At 57.2% G+C, this 9658-nt stretch overlaps 1 protein-coding gene across 1 annotated transcript in view; it reads right to left on the reverse strand.

Moving 5' to 3' along the window:
• DNAAF5 (dynein axonemal assembly factor 5) overlaps window positions 1–9401 on the reverse strand; it is a 40102-nt gene extending 30701 nt beyond the window's left edge. Inside the window, exons 1-4 of the mRNA XM_007943153.1 lie at window positions 8798–9401; window positions 6387–6571; window positions 4048–4172; window positions 3467–3585 (exon numbers count right to left, since the gene is read on the reverse strand). Of these exons, the coding sequence (XP_007941344.1) occupies window positions 3467–3585; window positions 4048–4172; window positions 6387–6571; window positions 8798–9401 (1033 nt within the window). The remainder of the gene's footprint in view (window positions 1–3466; window positions 3586–4047; window positions 4173–6386; window positions 6572–8797) is intronic.
• Window positions 9402–9658: the final 257 nt, after the last annotated feature.

The following is a 9658-nucleotide window of genomic DNA, read 5'->3' on the forward strand; positions in this document are numbered from 1 at the left end:
ACGCGGGCGCCAGGCTGTCCTGACCACCACCCGTGTCCGAGTCTCGGGTCCAGGGAGTGCCCACGCGGGCGCCAGGCTGTCCTGACCACCACCCGCGTCTGAGTCTCGAGTCCAGGGAGTGTCTACACGGGTGCCATGCTGTCTCGATTACTGCTCATTTCTCAGTCTTGGGTCCTGGGAGCCTCCACACGGGTGCTAGGCTGTCTCGACTACCACTGATTTCTGAGTCTTGGGTCCAGGGAGTGAACACACGGACGCCAGGCTGTCTTGACTACTGTCCATTTCTGAGTCTCATGTCCAGGGGGTGCTGGGTCCTTCAACTTCTTCTTCATTTCCGAAGTTCTGCCTCCTCCAGTCCTGTGTGTGTTCCCATATGAATTTCAGAGTAAGCTTGTGTGAGACCATGTCTCTATATAACCACCCTGTATGTAACCATTTAAGTATGTAGCCATTTTGCAATATGCCTTAGCATTTACTTCACGCTTTAGTGCTTTAGTTACTGGAAAAACCACAAAGAGTCCTGACTACCCCCATCTCATCGATACCCAAGCATTCTCCTTAGCAACAACCAATCAGTAAATTGTAGAGAAATACCTTACCTAAAATAGTTAGAAACAACAGTTTGTGGCTTTGGCCCACCAGACAGAGACAAACAACTAGCAACTTGGAAAATGTCAACCAATCCTGTAATTTTCTGATTGAAACGTCCTCCTTCCTGCTGTACCCCCCTATAAAAACCCCATTACCCCTGAGTTCAGGGCTCTCAATCCTGAACTGCTGCGTCGGTGATGGTTGGGGGTCTGAGCTCGAGCTTGAATAAATAACTCCTATGCTTTTAGTGATACTGCCTTGGAAACCCAAGGAGGGGTCGCTATGAGTCGGGGCCGACTCCACGGCACATAACAACAACAACAACACTTTCGTAGCGGAATCGGCTCCTTGGTGGTTTTTGGGGATTCAAGATCTGGGCACAACACTTGTCAATTTCTACAAAAAAGCCTTCCAGGGGTTGCAGTAAGACGGCAGAACAGGCAAAAGACTGCACAGACCCTCTTCAACAAAGGAAAGGGGACCCAATTAACACTGATACAGAAGATAATCCTGGAGCCCTGAGCTTTGAAGGGAAGGATATAGAAGTGGACTAAACTCCAACTAGCAAAACTTGCATGAAAACACTGAAAAAGGAGACATACAGAGCTGCGGTCTGGCAGTGATCTTGACGGCACAGACAGCTGGGACATTGCCGAGTGGCGTCAGGACCTAAGAATTAACATAAAGATGGGCCCTGCTAGCCAGGGGCCGCACGGAGGACTGCACTAGTGGCTGTGAATAAAGGGAGAAGCAGCGAAGAGGAGGGCTGAGCTGTGGACTTCTGCCTGTCCAGAGGGCACAGCCACTTGGGACATTTACAAGCCGTTTGACCATTTTGATATTTAAAGCGACAGCGATCTCTCAGACTCCAGGGACTTAAGAATATGCTCCACTTGCCGGGAACCACAAGGACATTCCAGACGCCAATGGTGCAACGTTCCCCTTGTTCCTCTTATACCCCACACCCTCTTGGTGAACAGAGGTGCGGCCATTCTCACTCCCACCCACCTTCTGGGCCAGCAGGAATTTCATCCCAGTCTGTGTGCACGGATGGAGCCTGGGGGCCCTGCCCTGCTCAGGTTTTTTTTTTTCCTTTTTGTTCACTGTGTTTGTTTTGGTCTGTTTTAAATTCTACCTCTTTTCTCTTATTGCCGCCTCCTCAGATATTTCAGGTTTTCCTTTTTTAGTGATTGTTCCTGTGTGTCTGCACAATGTGATTTTTGTCCGCTTGCTTTTTTTTTTGATGGTTTTTCGATTGCTGTTTTTGTCTAACTGAATGGGAGACAGCACCCGCACCCACATGATGCAACCACACCCGCACCTCCTGCAGCTCCACTTACTAAGTGAGAGCCACCACTTTCTTCTCCACCAACTGGCCAAAGATAAATGACCACCAAGAACAGCCTGATTCACACTTAACTGCTCTTCACAAACACTTAACAAAGATCTAAATACAACAATGTCACAATGTCTCAGAGACAACAGACCATCACAGTCCACACAAAGAAGCAAGATAAAGTGGTAGAAACAAGGGAGCAAAAATACAGACCCAGAACACATCCCTGAGGAAAAGATGGGACTGGGGTCAGGGTGCCACAGACCACAGCTGAAGGAGGCGGAGGCAGGAGCTGGGGTGAGACGGCCCCCGAGGAGGACGTATGGAGCAGACCGGCACACCCTGAGGTTTGAAGTATGGTTTACACAACAAAAACCTAGAAAAATGCGGTTTAAAATTCAAATCTGTAGCCTGAAAAAAAACGTAATTTTAGGGGACTATGCCAAAACCTAAGTGCTCTAATACTACTGCTGCTAACTCTGTAATTCCCTTCCAAGTTCATCCCACTCCAGCTGAAACACATGCTCTGAGCAGAAGCACATTCTGAGTCTTGTAACGAGTGCTCAATCGGTTTTCTACGACCATCAGTCACAAAGACGCCCTCGCATCCAGTCATTCCTAAATCAGGCCGTGATGGGAGAGCGACATTTCCCCCAGGCCATGAGAAGCTGGGAAATGGCCCTCACGGGACCCCTCCCCCCCGCAGGACGCCCTCACACCTGGGCACCTCATGCTGCATGTAGCCGGCTTTCAGGACAGGCCTCCAGGCAGCCCACTGTTGAGAACAATGGGTCAGCGCCAGACTCTGCTCCCTGGTGCCATGGTCCAAGAGGACATCTTCCCGACAACTCGCGGCCCCCACACCCCTCGCTCACTTCTCGTGTGGCAGGTGCCAGATGGCCCTGCCCTGTCCACGAAGGGTCACACACACTTGTCTACTGACTCTGTGGGGCAGACTATGTGGCTTATCAACAGCTGTATGGTCTGTGACCCCCCACATGACCCGGGGTGTGACCTGGGTGCATCTGTTAACACCTCCCTTGTCAGCATGTCTGTCTCACAGCATGTTTGCCACACAAACCACACCAGTGTGAGTCATCAGCAGGTTGGCTCCAGGGAAAGGGGTGGGGCAGAGGGCAGGGGCGGAGCCAAGAGCAGCTCCAGAGGGCAGGGGCGCTAAGGGGCTCAGTAAGAGCTCAGACTCTGACTACAGTCCCTGGAAAAGGGAAGCGGCAGACAGGTGACCATGTGCTCAAAGTAGGCCAGGAGGCATCCACGGGAGATCCTGTCCATGCACAGACGTAAGCTGACACCTGGCATCTCACCTTGGTCTCTCTGTGACAAGCACCTCGCAGGCACACAGGAGCTCGGAGGCCCTCGAGTCTCAGCGAGGGAGTTTTCTAACAGGAACCCATCCGGAAGGAAGCAAGGACCCCAGGCAGGCTGGCCAGAGCTCCCAGTGGCAGGAGGACGCCACCCAGGTGTCACCCAAGGCCACCGTCCTATCCCCTGGGAAGGCACCACTGTCCCAGCACTCACCTTGCAGCGGGTAGTGGGGGGGCGGGGGCGTGGCAAAGTCCAGCTTGTCCTTCAGGTCCTCCTCATTCTCCTTCTGCCACTGCAGGCCGACCTTCTCCCAGAGGCTGGTGGCCAACTGTCTGCAGCACAAGGACACACGCAAGGTCAGCACACTCCCCAGGAGGTGGTGGACGGTTCCAGAAAGCTGGTCACGGTTTCTACAGACTCAGGTGACTGCATGTGAGACTGCCTGCTACCAGGCCTGGGTGAGGCGAGGCTTTGGTTCAAGACTGCACTGTTGGGAGAACAGGACAGTCCCTACCCTGCTGAGCACCCCGGTTCTGGGGGGCTTTTGAGGACGTTACTGACAGCACCGGAGGAAGAGGTGTGGTCAGACACATGCAAAGGGCACTTCCAGTCAAGCCTGCAGACCCCACATGGCTGGAGGACAAGGGGACCGGGGAGGGGGCACTTGTAGAAGATTCGAGAGCAAAGAGAAACAACTGCCTCTGAGAACGTGCACTTGGGAGCAGGTGCCCAGCGCACAGACTGTCACCACGTTTCAGGGTTGCAGTGAGCCCTCCCCAGCCCCGCATCCTTGCCTGATCTCAGGAAGCCCGTCGTCCAGGCTGCTCAGCAGCAGTGGGATGAGCTTGTGGAAGAAGGAATAGCGGTCCCGCAGCGCCAGCAGCCAGGCCCCCACCACAGAGGTCACCGCCTGCCTCACCTGCACCAGGGAAAGTGAGGACACATGGGTAGAGGCACGAGCAGGCATGTAACCGTCCCAGCTCCACTGAGCTAACAGGGACACGTGTGTTCCACACTCAGTTACCAGGCCAGGTCCAGGGCCTCCTGGCCACCCTGTTGGGCCCTGACGGCCATGGTGTCTCTGGCCCAGGCTCATGCCCGCCTCTGGGCTGACCCCAGTGTCAGAGCAGGAATCCTCGTTCCTGTTCTGAGTGACACAAAGACTTCTCCATGACAACTCCTAGTCAGGTGGGGACTGTTTCCTCATGGACACTGAGATAAGCTGTGGCTACTGGGAAACAACCTGCATCCGGTGGATAAGGCATTTGGCTGCCACCCACCAGCTCCTTGTGGAAGGAAGATGGGGCGATCTACTTTCATCAATATTTACAGCCTCGGAAACCCAATGGGGGTCATTGTGAGTCAAATTTGACTCAATGGCAGTGGGCGAGAGCCAGAGTGCAAAGGCTGCTGATCTTGCAGCCACTGATCCTTTGGGGGAACCAGTAACCCATACAGTGCTGCTGCTGCTTGAGGGTTCCCGCCTGGTCCCCCATGAGGGTGGCCCCACTTGCCCTCCCAGGAGAGTAATAAGCAGCTTAAAAACCTACCAGGATCTTAGGCCCCCTGAGATGAGATGCAAGTAGAGCCCTGGTACCTCCACACCTGCCTCAGCTGACTGGAGGCACTTACCCCCTCCCCTGCACCAGTGCCCAAGGACAACAACTGGCCCAGTTCTCTTGGCCCCAGGACCTCAGGAGAGGAGCCTGACGGTCACCCCACCTCTGACACACGTGCCTCCCAGGCTCTCCTGGCATCCACTGTTTCCTGAAGGTCCCCCCCAATAGGAAGGGATGAGCAATGTCCCGCCCAGCAAGGACCCTGAGAGTAGAGTAACACTGGGCAATGGGGCGGCTGGCTGGTCGGGTGCCCAGTGCACACCACGCTCGCAGGAACAGCGGCCAGTCAGCCAGCAGGCAGCAGGTCTAGCTTCTGCTTCAAACCAGACTCTGCTCCGGTGTGAGCCCAAGCGAATGGGGCCTGAACTCAGGGCTGGATCCCGTTAGCCCTGCGGCGCCTGGCTATCCCACAGCTGCAGACACCACGGCACCTGATACACAGTATCTCACCGTCTGCACCCCATCCCACAAAGCGCCTGGTGCAGGGCCACCCTCCCTGAGTCCACGCTCTCCTCCTCTGCCACTTTCCTCAGTGGGACAGGCAGGGATGGCTTCGCTGCTTCCCAGGCCTCTCCCCTCCACACTCTGTATGCCTGGAACCAGCCTCTGGCCTCTCCAGTCCATGTGCACGTGAAAACAGAGCCAGAACCGAGTCTGCATCACACAGGCTCAGCGTCAGCCAAGTCTGGGAGGCAGCACGGTGCTGGAGGGCACTCTGATGTCAGCCAGCCCCACAGCACGGTCACTTGGGTGCAAGGTCTCAGGGTAGAATCAAGGAGATCATGCCCAGAAAGGAAACGGGAGATGCGTGCACGCACGCACGCACGCACATGGGGAGTTCTGACTGTGTCAATATGACTATCTCATGTGGCTGGGGCAGAAGCACCTGCTACTTGCTCTGACAACCACTGCAGATGTTTGGGGCATGCAGCCCACCTTGTGGCCCCTTTCCCTCCCCGTGGGAAGAGTCTGCCCCTAGAAGTCTCCGCCCTGCTCCTCTGTAACCTAGTTTTGTGACGTCTTATTAAGCAAGCAAGCCAATTGCAGCTTCAGATCCAGGCAAAGCTCCCAGCAGACGATTTGTCTGTCTGTCTGCCCTAAAGTCCAACAAAATGAGTTTTTCCAACAAGCCAACCTGGTCCCCTTCTCCCTGCCGTCTGGTCCACCACCCACTGTGGCTGCCTGGGTGTGGGCTTGTTGGAGGTGTGTCTATGGATAACTCCAGTATAGACACTCCAGGGCTCCCACCTTCTAAGACACAGTAATACAACAGGAACCTTCTCACGTTCCTTGGAATTTAGCAGACAGGTGGGAACGAGTCAGCACCCAAGCCCCCGAGTGTCTCTGAGATGCTGAACAGGATCATCTTGGGAAGGATGCCAGGTGAATCGGTGACACCTTAGGAAGAGGCCATGGTGCGGATGACAGACACATGCACTGCCTGAGGGACGGACCGACTGCGGGAGAGCCGGTGACAGATATTCACGGCTCTGATGGAAGGAACAGACTCGTACCTGCGGGACATCATCAAACAGCCGCTGAGCCAGGTGAGAGAGCACATCGTCCACAGACTTCCCGTTGCCAAACTGGATCACCGTGCCGGTGGCCTCGATGACAGCCACGCGGACCTTCCAGTGCTGGTGAGCAATGGTCTGCATCAGCGGGCCGACCAGGGACTCGGCCTGCATGTGGAAGTGGTCTGCGGGAAGGGGAGGTGGTTACAGGGCTTCTCCCCGCACCCAGCCCCGGCCCTCAGCACTCAGGCTGGACAGGGACTGCACGTGGAAGTGGTCTGGGGGGGGCGACGGGAGGCAGTTACAGGGAGGGGAGGCAGTTCCAGGGCTTCTCCCTGCACTCAGCCCCAGCCCTCAGTACCCAGGCTGGACGGGGACAGCATGTGGAAGTGGTCTGGGGAGGGAAGAGAGACAGTTTCAGGGTTTCATCCTAGAGCCCTGGCTGGACAGGCCACGTAGTTCCAGGCTGCTCTGTGCACATCAGGACCCCAAATTCCATCCTCTCCCCTACCAAGGCCCATTATGTAACTGGCCTGCTTTGTACCCTGACCAGGGAGAGGCTCAGGCATAGCATGTGACCCCAATAGCACCAGAGGCTTTGGGGGGCTACTGGGGAAAGCTGGGGGCTCCACCCCACTTAACCTGAAAACAGAAGTGTGAGTGAGAGCCTGCAGGGGCTGGCAGCTTCCACGGGGCACCTGCGTGGGGGCTGACACAAGGAGGGACACTGAGCCTGGAGCACGCCGTTCAAGTCCCCAGATCCAGCTGTGCCTGAAGCTGGCCAATGCAGACTGCCTTCGGGGAGCTCAACCAGCCCACCTGAGGCAAAGGCACAAACGTCACTGGACATTTATAAGGTGCCAACAAAGGTCAGAGCCAGAGGGGCCTTCAGGGCAGCCAGGCTAAGCCTCTCATTGGGTCCTGCCCTCCGTTCTGCTGCTGACCGGGGCCACATGTGAAAGGGCTATTTCAGTCACCACCTAGTGTGACCAGAGCTGTGATGGGTGACCGCTCAGCAAGGGGGGTGGGGGAGGATGTGCCGAGATGTTCGATGTTCCTTCTGTCCCTCCTCATTTGACATGAGATGGCCCAAAGAGGAAAAGCCGTTCCTGCAGGAAGCAGCCCATTCGGGCAAGACAAGCCACTACTGTGCGGCAGCCACGCCCATCTTTCTGGAGCCCACCGCCTAAGGGAACCGCCAGCAAAGGCTGGGAGGCCCTGGAGGAAGAGGCAGGTGCTGCAGAGAGCAGGGGCACCGGTGGCTAAGGGGTGACGAGAAACGCTTTAAAAGCATTTCCAGTGGCCACCTCCACTCAAGCTTTTTCCCCAAGCGCTTCTCAGCTAGAATTTTTGAGTGCCAGTTTGAAACCTCAAACTTCACACGACAAACGGGAAGTCCTGATACTCCCAGAAATCTAGATCTTTCTCTGTCTTCCTATTCACTCAAAACCTCTTCTCACGCCCCCTTCATTCAACCCAACAAGGACTCCTGTCAGTTCCACCCTCAGAACACCCCTCACTCGCCCAATTCTCTTCTATTAGCAGACAGACCGCCTGCTCCCAAGTCACCACCATTGAAAACACGGATTAATAAGGATTTGAAGGGCTCCCCAACTTCCTCTGTCACCACTGTCATGAATTCTCCACCCAGCTTCCGTGTCCTTTCAACACAAGTGGAATGAGTCAGAACCCCTTCGTGGGTGGCCCCGGCACTAGACGCTCAGTGCAATCCTGACTAGGTCCTCGGTGCACCACCCAGCCCCTCACGCCTTCCACTCCAAGAACCTGCATCTCTTCTTCCTCAAACCTCCCAAACGTCACCAAGGCGGCTCCCTCCCAGCCGCCGATTCTGTCTGAACCACGGAAGCCTTCCCGACACCACTCAGTGGGCTCCTTCTGTCCCTCCTCGTGCGACCTGAGATGGCCCAGAGAGAGATCAAGATCCTGCAGAGCGTTCCCACCCATCCCGGGGCCTCACTGCGGGGAAATAGCCACTCAGGAAAAGCAAGTGATGACCCTAGCTGCTAGGTGCAGAACGGGATAAAAGAAAGCAGTGGTCCAATCAAAAGGAACGACAGACGACCTGAAGCAGAGAAACGGGACGGTGTTTTTCAAACGGCTTCCCTTATCCGCCTGCATTAAAATCGCCGGAGGTGGGGTGGGGGCGCTATCAGGAGGCAACCACCCCAGATCCACCTAAAAACCTCCCCGGGGACGATCCTCAGGAAGCCATGTTTACAACACCCACCCCACGTGATTTTTACTTCCAGAGGCGAGGGACTGGAAAGAACAGAAGCTGGGGGGTCAGGGAGTAGACCTCCCGCTCAGCGCCACGCCTATGGGCGGCGCAAGAGGGCGCGAGGGAAAGCGCCGCGGCCCCCGCGGCCGGGGACCCTCGTCCAGCGCCTTACCCGGAGTGGCGCGCGCCAAAGCGGCGGCGCATGCGCAGCTCTCGCGGCGTACGGCGGCGAAGGGGTCGAGCAGGGTGCAGCGCAGCACGCGCACCGCGTCGTCGAGGTAGGGCGCGAGCGCAGCGCCGCCCAGGTCCACGGCCAGGCCGAGCAGCTCTACGAGCGCCAGGCGCAGCTCCTCGCATGGCTCAGGCGGCGGCCGCCGCGCGGGCTCGGTGCTGGCCAGGCGCGCCACGAGTGCGGGCAGCAGGCGAGGCAGGGCGTCGTGGGGCCGCGCGGCGCGTCGCAGGCCCAGGCCTAGCAGGTGCACGGCCAGTGCGCGGCAGCCCTCGGCCGGGTCGGCCAGGCAGCGCAGCAGGCGCGGCAGCAGCAGACGCGTCCAAGGGCCCTGGAAGGCGGCAGCAGCGTTCGCGGTGTCAGGCGGCCCGGGCCGCGCCGCCTCCAGCTCGCGCTGCAGGGCCTCCAGCGCGCGACGCCGCCCCAGCTTGGTGTCGGCCTCCAGCCCTGGCAGCAGGCGGCTCAAGGCGCGGCTCAGTTCCGCCGCTTCCGCCGTCTCGGGTGGACCCGGGGGCGCCGGGGCGTCCGCTGCCACCAGCGCCGCCATCTTCCCCGCGTTGTCTGTAACTAAGGGAAACCGGCGCTTTTACGACCGTTGCAGTGTGGATTGCGGCCTTGTTTCCGGCCTGGCTCCGAATAGAACTTTATTGATACCTTTTGATGCGACCAGGACACGGCCTTGGTGGTGGGGCGGCGGTTCTAACGTCATCACTGCGCGCCTCGTTAGTGACCTTTGCCCTTCTGTATTAAACCGAAATAACATCGACCTTACAGAACGCTTACCATGTGCCAGGCACAGTCCAA

Source organism: Orycteropus afer, unplaced genomic scaffold (genome assembly GCF_000298275.1).
Source record: "Orycteropus afer afer isolate SDZICR_OR568_19922 unplaced genomic scaffold, OryAfe1.0 scaffold00006, whole genome shotgun sequence".
Lineage (NCBI taxonomy): Eukaryota > Metazoa > Chordata > Mammalia > Tubulidentata > Orycteropodidae > Orycteropus > Orycteropus afer.